At 30.2% G+C, this 17,909-nt stretch overlaps 2 protein-coding genes across 6 annotated transcripts; both read left to right on the plus strand.

Moving 5' to 3' along the window:
- Window positions 1-3,350: 3,350 nt before the first annotated feature.
- LOC111296708 (E3 ubiquitin-protein ligase RHF2A-like) lies at window positions 3,351-8,291 on the plus strand. 5 transcript variants are annotated; one of them, XM_089741279.1, is made up of 10 exons: window positions 3,351-3,458; window positions 3,549-3,709; window positions 4,605-4,764; window positions 4,894-4,940; window positions 6,044-6,106; window positions 6,199-6,307; window positions 6,423-6,802; window positions 6,953-7,060; window positions 7,177-7,544; window positions 7,965-8,291. In XM_089741279.1, the coding sequence occupies exons 3-9, from the start codon at window positions 4,633-4,635 to the stop codon at window positions 7,487-7,489; spliced, it is 1,152 nt and encodes a 383-aa protein (XP_089597405.1). In that variant the 5' UTR covers window positions 3,351-3,458; window positions 3,549-3,709; window positions 4,605-4,632; the 3' UTR covers window positions 7,490-7,544; window positions 7,965-8,291. The 5 variants fall into 5 exon arrangements, with proteins under 5 accessions (XP_089597405.1, XP_089597407.1, XP_089597406.1 ...); XM_089741281.1 differs by having other exon boundaries at window positions 6,956-7,060; XM_089741280.1 differs by lacking the exon at window positions 3,351-3,458 and having other exon boundaries at window positions 3,461-3,709; window positions 6,956-7,060.
- A 4,466-nt stretch (window positions 8,292-12,757) lies between these two features.
- On the plus strand, window positions 12,758-16,181 carry LOC111297872 (fasciclin-like arabinogalactan protein 17). Its single transcript, XM_022892458.2, has 2 exons — window positions 12,758-14,475; window positions 15,723-16,181. Exons 1-2 carry the CDS (start codon window positions 13,161-13,163, stop codon window positions 15,794-15,796), a joined length of 1,389 nt encoding a protein of 462 aa, XP_022748193.2. The 5' UTR covers window positions 12,758-13,160; the 3' UTR covers window positions 15,797-16,181.
- Window positions 16,182-17,909: the final 1,728 nt, after the last annotated feature.

Here is a 17,909-nt window from a genome sequence, read left to right on the forward strand (position 1 = left end):
TTGTCTTTTTTTTTTTTTTGAAGGAACATAATAGTTTTCGAATTAAAATTTTTGGTCCAAATTCATCATTTTCTTACCACTTAAACAAAGCTCAATTGGCACAATCAAAGGTGAACATAATGAGGGAATGTTTTCTAACTAAAATCAGGAAAAAGAAAAAAAGGGTTTAGCATAGGCTCGATGGTGGGCCTCGGTGGGAATGGCTTTTTCAAAAGAGTTGTTTGCAAGAACTTAAACTAACGGTGTCTTGAATGAAGCTCACCATACACAAATTGGGCCTCTAGCCTTTTTGAAAGCATTAGTCCCATTGCAAATTTAGGTGGATAGGATTTTTATTTTTATTTTTTTTCCTTTTCGGCATTCTAACTTCTACTTATTAAATGAGAGAAGTGGGGCGGAAAAAGTCAAGTGAGTAATCCTTCTTAAAGAGGGTTGCTTTTTACACCTCAACATTTATTCTAACACACCTCATTATCTTATTTTTTACTTATTACACTTAAAATTAAAATTTATCAGAACATTTAAACACTTTATCTCTTATTTCTTACACTCCATCTCTTTTCTCTCTTCCTAACCATAAATCTTAAAAATTTAAAATTAAATTAAAAAAAATTCATTTATTTGAAGTTAAAAAGCTTATAATCATAAGTAAATAATTTGTTCATTATATATATATTTTTTGTTTTATTTCATGTTTAGTTTCATAAAATTTAAAGTTTAAGTGTTTAGATATTATTCGAAACTTTTTAAAATGAGTTTTTAAAAATTTTTGAAAATAAATATATTTGAAAATAGATTTCTCAAAAGGTTTTAAAAAATAGAGGTTAAGAACCTTTTAAAAACTTTCAAAATAGATTTTCAAAAATTTTTAAAGGTTTTTTTATATTTAATTTTTGAAAATCAACATATCTGATCATCATCTTCAAATCTTTATGTTGTAATTGTTTTTTTTAAGTTCACTTTTTATTTGATAATATACAAGATATGGTTATAAAATTTAACAATAATATAACTTCTTATAATGAAGAAGGAGATAAGATAAGAAGAAAGAGGTGTGAAGAATAAAAAAGTAATTGACTAATAAATATTTAATTAATTTTATTAAAAGTTAAATTTGTAATAAAATTTTTTATATGTGTTGAGTAGTTCTTAAGGTACAAATAGAACCCTCCTTCCTAAATAATATTTAGTAAATTAAAAAAAAAAACAATTAAAGAGATGAGAGAGAATTTATCTCTAGTTAATTAATTTAATAAATAAAAATTCAATTATCTTTTTATACATATAGATTCTTAATTAATATTATTTTAAATACGGATAGATTATATATTATTTTTATATTTAATGATATTATTAATGTTTGTTACCATGCCAAAATTAATTCAATAATAAATATTTTATATAATGAATTAAAGAAAAATATATTGTTTAATTCTTTATGTCAATATATACTTGATAATACATTCAAAATTAACATAAAAAAAACAATATCAGATATATTAAACTAAACTTACCATTAAACCAACCCTTTTATTTGTTGATAATAGCTTTACGAAAGATTTAACATCATATGATGCTAGTTTTTTTTTTTTTTTTTATGAAATAGAACTTTAGGGTAAAGGGAGACTTTCAAAAGAAGATTATAAGTTTTAAAAAAAGTTTTACATTAAATTTACATATCATTTATAAAAAATTGTCAACAGTCAAACTCAAGTATGAAATTTATAAATAAAATATTTAAATCTTATCGATTCAATTAAATATCGGTCAGCTATAACACTAGTGCTTGGTTAGCTTTCTTGGTCCAATTGAATCAAATAGCAAAAAAGAAAATTCAAGTCATTTTGGGGCAGTTAGCAGAGTCTCAAAGACTTGGGCTTTTTATGTCCATGTGAATATAAAACATCACATCTAAAGGAAACAAAGATGGGCTCTGAATTTGTTGGTCAACCTATCAATCTTGCCTCCCAGTTATGAAATAAATAGTTGATTGAACTACAGCATTATAAAAGCAAGTCTCTCCACACCAACTAACCAGTAAATATATGCCTTTGAATCAGTGCATTTTTTGCTGAATATCATTAAAATAGAAATTTCTTTCAAAGCTCAATTGGATTTACATCAAAATGACTTTATGAGTTTAATTTTTAAAGGAACTAGGGGTTGTAATTTACCCTTATTTTGTCTAAAAACAAGAGAGATCTTGACCAAAATACTAATTAATAAAAGTTTTTAGTCAAAAACAAAGTTTACAAATTTGTTTTTTTTTTATTATTCCGAAAATGAGGGATTTAAATCATATCCTTTGAACAAGTCATTATGCATCAATTATTGAATAAAATGTTTGGATTGTTTTGTTTACAATAAAACACTTTAACGATTAGCTTATGATTTCATCTTAGAGCTATTAAATTTAAATAATGAGATGAAGAAGGTTGCATTTTCTTGTGTAATTCAATATCAAATGTAAAATAAATAAAAAAAGTGTTCAAGTTGTATATGAACAAAATTATTGAAAAAATAATAATTTCATAATTATTATGTTAGGTAAATTACCTACACTATCTCACTAGATAAATTTACCCTTTAAGTTGTCAAATATGAAATAAAATTAAAAAAGTTTAAATCTACATTTCACATTAAGATAAGTAGATATCCTATTTAAAGTAGTAGATGTTCCATTCAAAGAAAGTACTAACAAGATATGACTAAACTACACTAGAAAAATTAAAGAACACTATCTAACCCTTTTTCATTTTTATTGGTCAAATTGAAGTTAAGAAATACCAATATTCTCAAGGCCATCGAGGAGGTGGTTGTTCTTATAAAATGAATCTTAAAAAAGGGTTATGCAAAAACTTAAAAACTCATAAAATTGCTTTAAAAATTTATTTAAAATTTATGTAATTTAAAAATATTTAAATTTAAAATTTAATTTAATTAATTTATATAATTATTTTTAAACGATAACATTTAATATATTTAAAATTCAAATTTCATTATCCATCACTTTTCTTTTATCTTTCTATTGTGATTTCATTTATATTAAAAAATCTCATAAATAAATGCACCAATATTTATAAAAAAAAAATTATTATTTTACTTGATTTGGTATGATTAAATTTTATACATTAAATTTGATATCATAAACATGTCCTTCAAAATGGAAAGGATATCATGATTACCATGATTTCCATTACTAATTATTGAAGAAAAAGTTAAATTATTCCATAAATAAATTGAGAAAAAAAAAAAGGAAAAGCACCCAATTAGTTGTGGGGGTATGACTTATGACTAATAATAGAATATACTTTGATGTTATAAGATAAGATCCAATTATTTAACAGGGTGTGAAAGGAAGACTTCCTTTTATAGTGGTGGTGGGCAAATTGTTGGTAACCAACACTAGAAAAAAAACACATAATAAAACAAAACAAAACAAAACTAGGGAGGTTAAGGTGGGCATGTCCTTGTTTTCCTGCCATCTCTCTTCTCTCTTTCTTCCTCTTTTATCATAATGTAATCATTTTTTTCTCTGAATTCTATAGGGTTTGTTGGTTGTTCTTTAATGAATCTCTGGCATTCCCATGTGATTAAATAAATAGGAAGAGAAGGGGAATTCAAGAAGCTTAATTTTTTATGTCTTTCATGGGCATTTCCTTGATTTCTTGACTCATTTCTGAAGAGTTTCCAAATTCCTTTCTTGGAGGTAAACCCATTTTTTTTGTTTAATTTTATATTTTTATGTATTTTCAATTTGGGTTCATGGATTTGTATCTTGTGTTTAATTTTAAGATTTATTCCTCATCTGGGTTTTTATTGGTTTATGTTTAAAAATTTTTTTATCTTTTCTTAATTCAATGGATTAATATCATTATGTATCTGTTTTAACCGTTTGTGGGATTATTTATTTTGCTTTTTTTTCTTTGTTGTTGGAATTTAGATGAGATACAGGTGGTTTTAACCAATTTGTATGCTTTTGAGATGTAAATATGAATTTTTTTTTTTTTACATTCACAAAAAGTGTTTAAGACAATCAATCAGGGCCTGGTTTTCAATAGTTGGAGTCGGAAAATGTGTATGCTTTTGTAGTTTTTGTTTGATATAGTTGGAGAATGGAAGAAAAAAAAAATCAACCGGAGTAACCATGTAAGATTGTCCTCTGGTTGAAGTTATTTCAAAAATAGGAAATTTCTGTTTGTAAAATTCATTGCTTCAATCTGATTAAATTTTTCTTAAAAATATAAGCAATGTTTTGCCTAGTTTTGTTCAATAGTTTTTGGGAAAAAGGTGTTTAGATAGTTGAATAGTTGGTATTATGATTTTGTTGGGTTGAGAATTGGATTTAGATGAGGAGGTATGACAACCTTTTTTTTATATGCTCAGAAGAAATTATGAGGATAAGAACTTTTATCTCTATTGATCTTTAGCTTATTTTATTAATATCAGTGCTGCAGTTTACTTATGATTTAAGGAAGTGTGGTGTGGTTGGATATTTTCACTACGTTTTGTTGCAGTCCATGAGCTAAACAAATAAAAAAGCTTTATTCATCATGAGAGACCAAATTGAACTCTAGTATGCTGTGTCTGTTTTGAAATTTCAGGGCTTTTTGATTCTTGAAGGTTCTCAGGATGGAGGAGATACAGAAGCCTGACAGTCATATCACATCAGCTGCAGCTTTTGTTGAAGGGGGGATCCAGGATGCCTGTGATGATACTTGTAGCATATGCCTCGAGGAGTTTTCTGATAGCGATCCTTCAACAGTAATACCTAAAACCACAGATTCATTATTACTAACCCCTTTCTTGGTGATGGGGATTTTATGCACCATGTTCATTTCTATTGTGTTGAAGTAACCTTTGTTTGAATTCTTTTACTACATTTTCTTGCAGGTAACTAATTGCAAGCATGAGTTTCACCTCCAATGCATTCTTGAATGGTACGTTTCATGTAAATCTCAAAATAATCATCTTTTCCACTGTGTTAAAATTCATTATTTATGATTACTGCATTTTTTCTCACAGGTCATAACTGTCACCTATATTGTTGCCCCCTTATTTTATTCATTATGCATTTTATATATCTAAATTTTGTTCTTCCCCCTTCATTGCCTGTTAGTGAATTGGATAAGACATTAATCATAGTTCCATGGGTGGGTAAGGAGTCATCATGTGACTGGGAAAAGAAGAAAAAGAGCGGCCTCTAGAAATGCTAAACATGGACAAAATTATTGCTCTATATAATATATATTAAACATCCAATTTTCTCACAAGTCACAATAGTCTTGGACAGATACATATTTGACATAATTATATGGTATGAGTATGTGATCGCATGATGCATTTGATTCTGACATGACAATTTCCTGAATCTGATTTTGACATGACCATATGATGTATTTCATCCTTTGTTCAATGTTTTATATAATATTTTGAGTTTGATTTCTTATCCTTTGATAACAATAATTGTGGTTAAGTTTTGTCTGGTTATCTGTTGATAGTTTCTAACTTGCTATTCTCGTCTGCCCCGTTTATTTATGTGCCAACTTTTGCTCCCCTCTCCTTAGTTTTCTTTGCAACAACTGTAACCTGTATTTTGATTGATGAAGATGTCTTAGTTTCTTGTTTGATCTATTGGGCTTTTGTTCAACTTCTGGCAATTAGTATTTGATGTTGCTTTGCTTCTTAAATGTAATTAGAGAGTATTGAAGAGTTTCGGGTGTCTCTTGTATAACTACTGATGGAATGTCAAATTAGTACCTATGTTTCTAACAAATCAAGCACTGATAGAAAGTAGCTGGTACCATTTTTCTAGGAAAAAAGAAACAGGTACCAAATTTTACTTTTAGGATTTATACTTCCTAGTTAATTCACCCTCTTGTTTATTATAATTTATGAAGTTGCATGAACAATTTGCTGGTTTAATTTGGACTGGCGACAATATCTTGATATTTAAGTTATTTGGATTTTGGAAGTATACACTTTTGAAAAGGAAGAGATCACAAAATAAAGCTTGAATTTGATACAAGTTTTTTATTTTTAGGTGCCAGAGGAGCTCTCAATGTCCCATGTGCTGGCAAGCCATTAGCTTGAAGGACCCTGCAAGGTTTTTCATTTATATGCACAGAAATTTTTACGTCAAAAATTTTCTCACCATAACATCAAAGGAGTTAGCTAATAATGTGCAAATGGTGACAGTCAAGAATTGCTTGAAGCAGTAGAAAGGGAAAGGAGCTTTAAAGTTACTCCATCAGGAAGTACCACCATATTTCACCATCCTTCCCTTGGTGATTTTGAATTGCAACATGTATGCTGCCTATAAGTGCTTCTTATAATCTTTGGTTTACTATTGTTTGGCAATAAACTTGTTACTACAGTCATCCATTAAATGGTACTTACACAATTTTTGCATTTTAATGTAGTTACCAGTTGGTGTAAATGACCCTGAACTTGAAGAGCGTATAATTCAGCACTTGGCTGCTGCTGCGGCAATGGGAAGGGCCCACCATGCTGGTAGGAGAGAGGGCCAGAGAAGATCATCTGCTCATAGTCGTCCACACTTCTTGGTGTTTTCTACTCATCCCGGTGCACAGCATTCTGGTTCTGTATCGTCACCTCTGACGCAGATAGCAGGGGAAACTGAAGCAGCTGCAATAACTGTAGCTAGTCCATCAACTTCACTATTGACTAGAGGAGATGAGTTATCCCACCAGATGTCACCACTTTCTTCTAGTCAAAATACACCAGCCTCTGGATCTACTGTTTTGCCAGTGAATAGGCGAGGATTTTCCTTTAATAATCGGTATTTATGACTTCTTTGTTCATGTTTTTTATGCATTTGAATGCTACATGAATTATCTATCGAGTATTTATCTTTTGTTAGCAGAAGTACTTATATTCATTTTCTAATAGTGCATGTATCTTGTAGTTAATTATTTGCTTTTGTCTATAGAAGCACTTTTAGTAATTCCTCATTGCCAAATCAAGAGAGAGCTGGACCATCAGAGTTTCAGTCTTTTTCAGAATCGCTGAAATCCAGACTTAATGCAGTGTCCTTGAGGTATGGTGGAAAAATATGAAATCCCTCTTATGGGATCTCTTTGGAGGTGTGAAACTAGATAATGCATGCTTTTATCAAATGTTTCTAATTTATCGTTAAAACATCTTGAATTAAAGATATAAGGAGTCAATTTCAAAGAGTACCAGAGGCTGGAAGGAGAGGTGGTTCTCCCGTAACTCTTCTATGTCTGATATTGGGAATGAAGTTCGTAGAGAAGTGAGTGCAAGAATTGCTAGTGTATCTCGTATGATGGAGCGTCTTGAAACCAGGGAAAATATTAGAGAAAACCAAGCTTCTGTGTCACATCATTTGGCTCAATCGTCTGTTACAGAGCAAACCAACCAGCATAATACAGGGACTCGTGGAGATAACCCTTCAAATATTAGCCCTTCACCAGCTTCGCATACTGCAAGTTCTCTTTCTAATTAAGTTATGAAAAATTATTACAGCAAATTGCATCTATCTTCGCATTTCATCTTTGTAGGTGAGTCATCATGTTACTTTCTATTATCATTTTCTTTTATATTATTATTCAGGCATTGGAACCCACTAATAGAAAATAATGAATTTACTTCCACCATCCGTCTTATTATCCACCGACTGCCCATATTAATCTTGTATGATATTCTTCATCCTGTATCTTGTGAGTACAGATTTATAGGTGACACTCTTTAAGAATTTGCTGTATTAACATATCTTGTAGCATGAATTTCTGGTACAAAGCAATCTTATTGTTGATCACAGCTGAAACCATTGCACCTTCCCATGTTTGTTTATTGGCTGAAATTTTAGGGGGAGAAAAATCTGCTTTGTTGTAGATCTCCAATGTTTCAGCAGATTTATCTCTGTTGTAATTTAGCTTAATCTTCATTGAATATTCATCAGTTTACTTGGGGTTTTGCAGGTTGCTTATCTTGTTTCTCCAGAAATGACATGCCGAGGAAAAGATGCTTTGTGAATGGACAGAGACAGAGTCATGGTGATTTTGGTCTGAATCTGGATAAAATGAGAGGAAGTCTGAGAAAAAACTTCCATCTGGACTGAGACTTGTATATGGGTATATGTGTGTAAATTCGTTTATATATAACCCGATTTAGTGCGCGATATCTGTATTAATTACGTCCGGATGGCTGATTTGACACTGTCTGAATGTTAATGACTCTTGTGGATGAACTGGTGAGACTAGATGGAATCTAAAACATCCTTAATAGATATTGCAATTTGCTAAAAAGTTTGTCTTGTCCTTATGGCCGTTAACATCAATGGACTTAAGAGAACTAGAGAAGCAAAATTAGTGAAGACATTCAACTTGCGTAGACTTTTCCCCTGCCAATGTCCATAGGGACAAAAGAGCTATGCTTAAGTGTAGTTCTCTGCAAACTTATGTGGAAACTCAACTTGGTTACGAAGTTAGGAGCGGAGATCTTGTTTCTCCAAGTTTCTCTGTGTGATCGGCAAGTTTGAACTTTGCCATATTTTGAATTCCAGGATTTGTAGCCATCAAATGAAGGCCCATAAGCGACAGAAATGATTGATCTTATTTGCCAGAATTTATTTGAAAAGGAAAATTTAGGTTGACTGCTTGAGAATTAGCCCACAAAAAGAAGCATTATAACAAGAACTAAAACATAACTACATAAGTTGGTTTATTTATTTATTTATTTTCACATTTAAAGTTGTCAACGATTAAATTTAGTATCCTATTAACATATAGCAAAAAAAATTACTGGTTTATCATGATGATGCATGCCAGGTTTTGTTCTTGCCCAGAGCTGGTCCATTGAGTCGACACAGATGCAATTCTCTTGGTTTAAGTTTCCCAAAGAAAACCTTCAACTACTAAAACTTGACATTCTAATTTAAAATTCAGAGTATTTTAATTCAGAAAAACAAGGATTGTGAGACGAGAAAACTATCTTCCAACACGTAATCCAAACTTATATGTAAATGGCTAAGTGTTACTGCTATTGTACCCATGTTCTTGTACGAATCTATATTTTTCTGGTTGGAAGCAGTCCTTTGCAAACTCCATAGTCGAGAGCAGTACTGCACAACTCAACCATTGAAACAAGCCAATTCAGGAAGGAATGCGGAAACGCAAAGTCTAAAATTTCACGGACAGAGTTAATTGAATTAGTAAGATTTGAATTTTTTTTAATAAAATTTATATCCATATTTTGTTCTTAACAATCTCTTTTAATAGATAATCTATGAATTTAACGTAAATCTTTTCTTAAATTTATGATTTTTCTTAACTAACCCCAAATTCTTTTTTATAAAAAAAATATATAAAAATTTGACAAAAAAAAAAAAAGAAAAAAGACTCTACAGCCTTTGTCTTGTATTTACGTAATACGTATGGTCATAGTCCCTACTCCCCACTCCCCAACTTCGAAGTATGGGCGGTTGGACCCCTCTGTTTCCCTTTCATTTTCAACTCTCTCCTCTGGTAGATTGGGTTTGGAGGAGGGTCCCGAACAAGAACAACCCATTGTATTAACTAACCGTCAGAATATGCCAGGAAAAGCTTGACCCTGTCTTTATATTTTAATTTTGCTTTTGGTTTTTGCTGGAAATTTTCAATAAAAAAGAGACAGAAAGTTACAGCATGTTGATTAGAAAAAAAACAAAATCATGTGGCTGTGGGCATCTTCAATTGCGGAAGCCAAGGAATATGGGCCCTTTAAACCTTTATACATTGCCACTAACCTTTCTAATAATGTCAACAGAGGCGGACTAGAGAGGTAGGCAAGGTAACGATCTCTCCAAAAATATTTATTTTTTTTATTACATAAATGATCAAATTTATCTAATTATTATTTTGATTTCTTTTTTTTTTTAATTATTATTTGAATCCTCTTTTATTAATTTATTTCCTTCGCCTCTAATATCAAATGCTTATCTAATATTTATTATCAATCAACATTCAAAATCTCCAATTATTTTGCTTTTTTCACTTTTGCTCCTTCCAAAAGCTATTTCAACAATTTAGTCAAATGAATGGTTAGGTTAAAATGATGAAAGGATGTGAAATTCGGGTTACAATTTTTTTTTTTTTTTCATTTTGGTCAATGGGTTCATATTGCTAACTAATAATAAATTTTTTAGCATAAAAAATCATAATAAAAAAGATATTATAAGTATTATATTTAAATTCATATATATTTAAAAAATTTATCAAATGCATTGATAATAAAATTTTAAACATAGCTAGTGAAATTAAAATTTATATTGATATTATACCGAATATTAATTCATATTTAAATATTATATTGTAACATGATTATATAAATTAAAAAAATTAAATTTGAATTTAATAATAATAATTTAACAATAAAAATAAACCCTCAAAACATATTTTTCAAGGATTTATTTCTCACGTGGGTTGGAGAAATAAATCTATTGTAGACCCCATTTAAATGTGCGAATCTAATATCAGGATTTTTTTTTTAAATACCAATTTTAGGGTTCTTAAAATTTTCAGTTATGACATTCTTTTTTTGATTAAAAATGATAAATCAATTATTATCATAATGCACCGACACTCATGAATGGGGGCTTTATCTTTTGCTTATTTTTTTAATTACGCGCATTCAAATGAATTGGTTTGAAATTATTTAAGAATTAAGGGTACGCTACAACTTCTTTGGAATGTTGGCTTAACTTTTTTGGAGCTTCATTACGTTGTCGTTTTTTTTTTAAACAATGTTTTAAATGCTTGAGCTATTATCAATTGCATAAAATTTCTTAATTTGAGCATCTATTAAAACAATACTTTTTTTTATATATATAAATAAAGTGAAAGCAACATCTCAACTCAAACCGACGATGATGAGTCTTAACTTGAAATGAAAAAAAAAAAATCCATTATAAAATTATTTTATCAACTTGAATTCTTGAATAGATAAAAAACAGTTAAGGCAAAAATTTTAACATTAATCACATCATTTTAATGTTTAAGATCGAGGAATCAAATTCTTATAACTGAAAAAATTAATATTATATTAATAAATTACACAATTGTTGATAAATTTTAACATTAATTAAAAATAAATTTGTTTATATTCTTAAAAAAAATTGAGTTATCTTCATTTATAATTTCTAATGTAATTTTAGAGATTTATATTAATGAAATTCAAAATATTCTTAGGTCCCATTCAGAAATTACATTTAAAATGAGTGATTTAGATTTTAAACTAAGAATAAATCGTGTTAATAAAGTTAAAATAACATAATTTTTAGGATTTATTAAAATTGTTGTTTTGAATTTGAATACCTAAACAAAAATGTTAACTTTCGGCAAAAAAATAAAAGCAAAAATGTTAACTTTAAATTAATTCATTTATATTCTTTCAAATGAATAGATACATTTAAGTTTTACAATAATTTTTACTTCATTTCTATGATCATTAAAAGGAAAAAAAAAAAAAAAACCAAATTTATCCAACAAAAATTAAAGCATTTTATTTAGATTTATCCAATTAAAAAAATAGATTTTTTTGGAAAGATTAATAGGATGTAATGGATCAAGTTTGAATCAATATAATATTAAATTTGAGTTCGAATTTAATTTTAAATTCGAGGTTAGAAGCTCGATTTGAACTTAATCAAATTTTATTTTTTTAGCACAAACTCGATTCAAGATAAAATTAAGTTATTCGAGTTTATTCGATTAAATTCGATTAACATATAAAAATAAAATCAATTCTTATATTCAATAAAAATTTGATTATTTGTACTTGAGTTTAAACTCAAATTTAAAATATTTTATTAATTAAAATAATTAAAATATAAAAATTTGATTGAGTTAATGAATAATTCGAATTAAATATAAAAATGTTATAATTTAATTTAATCGATAAGTTAAATTATTCAAATTTAAATTTAATTCGATAATAATCGAATCGAATTTAAATTTTATTTATATCAAATCTAAATAATTTATAAGTATTAATGTATTATTTATATAATAATATAAGGTTACATTACAAATGAAAGTGACATAAGGGAGTGTTTGGAGGAGGAAGTGAAAGTGACAAACGATCTAACGGTGGGCGAGAGGTCGGCTGCTGACGGCAGCGGGAAGACATTGACTGCCTGTCCGAATATCAAATTTCACGAGCGAGCTTTATATATATATTTTTAAATTTTTTTGCGTATGGCATGGCGTGAAAACAAAGGACATTTTTCTAATTTTCTTCATTTTCGGACACCGACAGCTTGCCTTTGCCTTAGCTTGAAGCCAACATGTGAAAAGTTGGGTACTGCTTTATTAGCCTCGGCTACTGTGATCTGTCCGGAGCCTTCTCGGCTTCTCCCTCGGATGCGTGCCCCTTGTATCTGCCCTCCGCTTTCTTATTACTATATTAAGAAAGCAGTGCTATAATTAAAACCTACCAACAACATAACTCAACACCCTTTTTTTTTTATCTTAGCAAACTGTAGCTCTAATAAAAGATAGAATTATTGTTACAAATAATTCGTTTAGTTTAATAGCTTAAATATTAATAATTTATATTAATATTATATTTTATATAAAAATCAAATTAATAATTTATATAGCTGTAAAAAATATATAACTTTTATTAAAATTTTAATTTTTTTTTCATATTTTATAATATATTTGTCCACGGAGTAGTCAACCCAAAAAATTAACTGTTAACCGTACAAGGAGGCTTGGCTAGTGTCTCAAGTCTCAACTTAGAAGGTAGAAGCCGAGCAAAGCAAGCTCCTGACAAGTGACAGAACAGTCCCTCTTCCTAGCTGTCTGAACTCCAAGTCCAGCCCCAAAGCTACTTCTCTCTCACCAAACCTCAAAACCAAATCTCGCACCGACACAACACAAATCCCCCAAATCCCATACTTTTTTTTTTCTTCATCATTTCATTGCCATTGCAGGGCATCGTCTTGCCCAAGTTTTTCCCTTTGTCTTTGCCTGTCGCGCACTTTTTGTGACTCTTCCCCAAGCAATTGCCACCAAACTCCCCCTCCGCTTCTCTTCTTCTCCCTCAAAACCCAACACCAAATTCTCCCAGTCTTCAAAAATCTCGTCTTGGGTTTTTGTCAAAGACTTTTTCTTTTTCAGTTTTCTTTGAGTACCATGAATTCTAACGTCTACGGCGTCTCTTCCTCCAAAATCGTCTTTTTTATCTTCTTGTTCTTTGTTTCGTTTGCCATTGCTGCATTGCCTCAAAACCCATCTGGGAAATCCTTCTCTTCGTCGGGTTCCGGTCAGATTAACTCAAACTCGGTCCTTGTTGCTCTCCTTGACTCGCATTACACTGAGTTAGCTGAACTCGTTGAGAAAGCTTTACTACTCCAAACCCTTGAAGAAGCTGTTGGTAACCACAATATTACCATTTTTGCCCCTCGAAATGAAGCCTTGGAGCGTCAACTCGACCCGGAGTTCAAACGGTTCTTACTTGAGCCCGGAAACCTGAAGTCTCTCCAAACCCTTCTAATGTTCCACATTATCCCCAAACGGGTCGGGTCCCACCAATGGCCAGACCCCAAAACCGGTCCTTTTAAACACAACACCCTGTCTAACGACCATCTGCAGTTAACTTCCAAACCCAGCGGCAAGAAAACTGTGGACTCAGCCGAGTTGATTCGACCCGACGACGTGATCCGACCCGATGGAGTCATCCACGGGATCCAGCAGCTCCTCATTCCCCGTTCAGTCATAGAAGATTTCAACAAGAGACGTAATCTGCGGTCAATCTCCGCCGTTTTACCTGAGGGTGCGCCAGAAGTGGATCCTCGCACCCACAGGTTGAAGAAGCCAGCGCCAGTGCCAGCTGGAGCACCACCTGTACTCCCGATCTACGACGCGATGGCACCAGGTCCTTCTCTGGCACCGGCGCCGGCTCCGGGACCTGGTGGACCTCATCATCATTTTGACGGTGAGAGCCAGGTCAAGGATTTTATCCAAACGTTATTACATTACGGCGGGTATAACGAAATGGCTGATATTCTAGTGAACTTGACTTCTTTAGCAACGGAAATGGGGAGACTAGTTTCCGAAGGATATGTTATAACGGTCTTGGCTCCGAATGATGAAGCCATGGCGAAGCTTACTACCGATCAGTTAAGCGAGCCAGGGGCTCCGGAACAGATTATTTATTACCATATTATTCCTGAGTATCAGACTGAGGAGAGCATGTACAATGCGGTTCGGAGGTTCGGGAAAGTGAGATATGATACGCTGCGTTTGCCGCATAAGGTAGTGGCTCAGGAGGCTGATGGTTCCGTCAAATTTGGGAATGGTGAGGGTTCAGCCTATCTGTTTGATCCGGATATTTATACGGATGGGAGAATTTCGGTTCAGGGAATTGATGGGGTTTTGTTCCCGGAGGAAGAGATTGAGACTGTTAAGAAACCAGCTGCTGTTAAGGTCTCCTCCAAGCCCAGAAGAGGTATGTTCTTTTTCTTGTAGTTTTATTAATTCTGTAACTTTTTTGGTCAATCTGTCAGGTTATCTAGTTAATTAATTATTGTTCGGAAATAAATTCAATAATTGGGCAACTTTGAGCTTGTGGTTGGTTTGGTTTTAGATTTTAGTATTTAGATTAGAATTGATGGGGTCTAAAAAAGAATGGGAATTTTGAATGCTGGAAAGTGGTATGGAATTGCTTCAGGTTCAGGGAGTAACTATTAAGTTGGAACTTGGATGGTGTTCTTTTGATAATTGATGTTTTTGGTAGTAGTGGGGCTGACGAGAATCCTGAAATACACCTATAATTTGGTCTCTTTTTGATGATGGTGGTTTTGTCTATGTAGTCTATGGAAAGGAAAGCTGTGAGCTACCTTTGCTTAAACATTACAGAAATGAGACAATAACATCGTGCCATGTTAAAGAATGATTCGATGATGTGAATAATTGTCTGAATTGGTCCAAATGAGGGCGTTAGCATTGTTCTTTGTCTGGAAATGCCACTCAACTCTTCATGGAGAGAGAGAAAGAGAGAGGGAGAGGGAGAGGGAAGGAGTAATTCTGTTGTAGTGGTAAAGTGCAGAAAATTTTGACCTGAAATACTTGGTTTCACTTTCAAGTAAGAAGTGCCAAGCAATGGAAATTTGATCGGCAAGTGGGAACTGGGAACTTGGAAATGGTGTAGAAATCTTGGTGAGAAAGTAAAAAGTCGAAATAATCTTAGTTTGGCTGTACTTTAAACTACAATATAATAGCCACTGCAAGTAGAGAAGTGGTTAGATGGAATTGTGGAAGAAGGTTTCTTTAACTAACAGGTCAGAATGATTTCTCACGTTCATTGCCCTTGGCACCGACGAGTTTTTAGGACCTAAAACGACTGAACATAAGAGCTAAAAATCCAGGGCTGCTCAGCTGTTATCCACATTTGACTACCCCACCACAACTTTGTTGCATCCTTAGCTTCGTATAATTAATTCCCATGCCTTATTATTATATACATATAATTTGGGAACGCTTTTGATATCAGCTGACAAGATTTGTTTTGTAACTGTTCTCAACTTATTATTAGTTGACCTTAATTTCGTAATACAATTTGGTGGTTGGTACCGAGTTTGCTATTGTATTATTAAATTTACGCCACTTAATTGCTTGGTTTATTGAATATAAATCATGCATTTGATGTGGACCCTTAATCATCAGTTGACTTAAATTTCATATTTGATTATGCAGGGAAGTTGTTGGAAGTTGGATGTTGGATGCTTGGCACTCTCGGACAGGATTCACGATTTCGATCATGTCAATGAATGAATATATAAAAATAGTCTCAAGAAGAAGAAAAAAAAAAAAAAAGAAACTGAGTAAAACAAACGAAACAACGGTGAAAAGTTCTTTCTCCCGGTAAAGATGCTTTGGCATTTGCAGTTGAAGAGTTGGATTTTGTGTCATAATACACTGGAAGGGAAGCCACTGGTGATGCTTGATATCCTCAAAAAAAAAAAAAAAAAAAAAAAAAACCTAGAGAACAGAAAGTATGCTGTTATTTTGTCATAAATACTGTAATTACATGCCATTTTTTTAATTATTTGTGTATGATTCACTGCGTCTTATATATGCATAATGCATGAACAGAGCAACCTTAGAAAAAACCTATCTTCTTCATCGTATCAAGGGTTCTTCTGTTCTTTTTTATTTTGCCTGTTTGTGCCTTAATTCCTTATGAAACAAATTCAAAGCTGCTTTTCCTATTCTTCTTTACCTTGCTGTGCTTCGTAGTGGTTGTCTGAGTAATAATAATATTAAGGCGGCGGCACGGTTAGCTCGCCGGTCTTTCACATTGGTTGGTGGTGTTCCATTTGTCGGGATGCAATGAATTGTAAATCATGTAATCATCCATTAGAGAATCCTTTGTATTTTTGGCTTTTTCTCGATGTGACAAGTTTAGGTGAAATTATATAAAAGAACTTTTACTCTATCACAATTTAAAATTTAATTTTTATTTTCATACAAATTTAATTTTTATATTATTTTAATTTAATAATTTTTGTTAAATCATTAATTTTGTTAATTTTTTTTGGTTAAAAATGTTGGTATGGTAATGGCATTGATTTTGTTAACATGATAACTTGTATGAAAGAAATCAATAGTTAAATTATGTAAATATATAAATTATTATTGTATTAGTATGAAATTTAAAATTTAGTTCATTTAGTGAAATAAAATTGGAAATTTAATTTTTTTAGTATAAAAATTTAATGTTTTGAATTTTTTTACAAATTTCTAGATTTCTAAAAAATTAAATTTATTCTTTTTTCAATAAGTTAATTTTATAATTTCATTTTTTGATTTTTTTTTTGAAAATTTAAAATTTTTATTAAAACAAAATTTAAAATTTATTATTACTGATTTTTAGAATTTTATAAATTTTTTCGTATTTTTAATTTTATTTTTTAAGAACAATTTTATAATATTTATGTTTTTAAAAAGAGTTTTAAAATTTTAAAAATTTTTACATGTTTTTTTTATCTTACTTAAGTGAAGAATAAATGAAAATCAGAGGCTTTTTGTGTTTCATTATTTTTTATTGTTTTATTTTAGATTTTTATGCTCTCCTATTTTAAATATATCAAAACAAAACAATTTTAAAGATCCGTGTCTTTTTTATAATTTATTTATTTATTTTATTTATTTTTATTTAAATATTAAAAAATAAAAATTTCTAAGAAAATAAAAAGTAAATAATATAGAAAATTTTATAACAATTCCAAAATTTTAAAAACAAAAATTAAATAAAACATTAAAATTTGAAAAAATAAAAATTTTAAAAATGATTTTTATTTAAAAAATTAAAATATTGAAAAAGTGCATTTAATATTTAAAAAATGAGAAAATTTCTAAAATCTTTAAAATATTTAATTTTTTAAAAATTAAAATATGATTTTAGAAAAATTCAAAAATGTTTTCTAAGAAAATTAAAACATTAAAAAAATTAAATTAATATTTAAAAATATCGAAAATTTCTTAAAAATTTTGAGATTTGATTTCTTTTAAAAAATAAAATATGATTTTTTTTTAAAAGTAAGAAATATTTTTTTATTAGTAATTGTATCAATATTATTAATTTTAATTTGTATGATAATTAATTTTTATAAAATTATACTAAGAGACTAAATTACAAATTTTATGGGCATATAAAAAACATTTGCATAATTTGACCATTGATTTCATCCATCCAATTTTTCACGTCAATAAATAAAAATTATGTCAACCAAATTAACATTACTTCGTTAAGTTAATGGTTATATCAACATTTTTAGAGACAAAAAATTAATAAAGTTAGTAATTTGACTAAAATGATTAAATCTAAATAATATGATAATTAAATTTGTATGAATTACAATACATAAATTAAATTTTACA

The sequence above is a fragment of the Durio zibethinus genome, chromosome 12, assembly GCF_047325235.1.
Source record: "Durio zibethinus cultivar Kanyao isolate XHJ-2024 chromosome 12, ASM4732523v1, whole genome shotgun sequence".
In the NCBI taxonomy this organism is placed as follows: domain Eukaryota; kingdom Viridiplantae; phylum Streptophyta; class Magnoliopsida; order Malvales; family Malvaceae; genus Durio; species Durio zibethinus.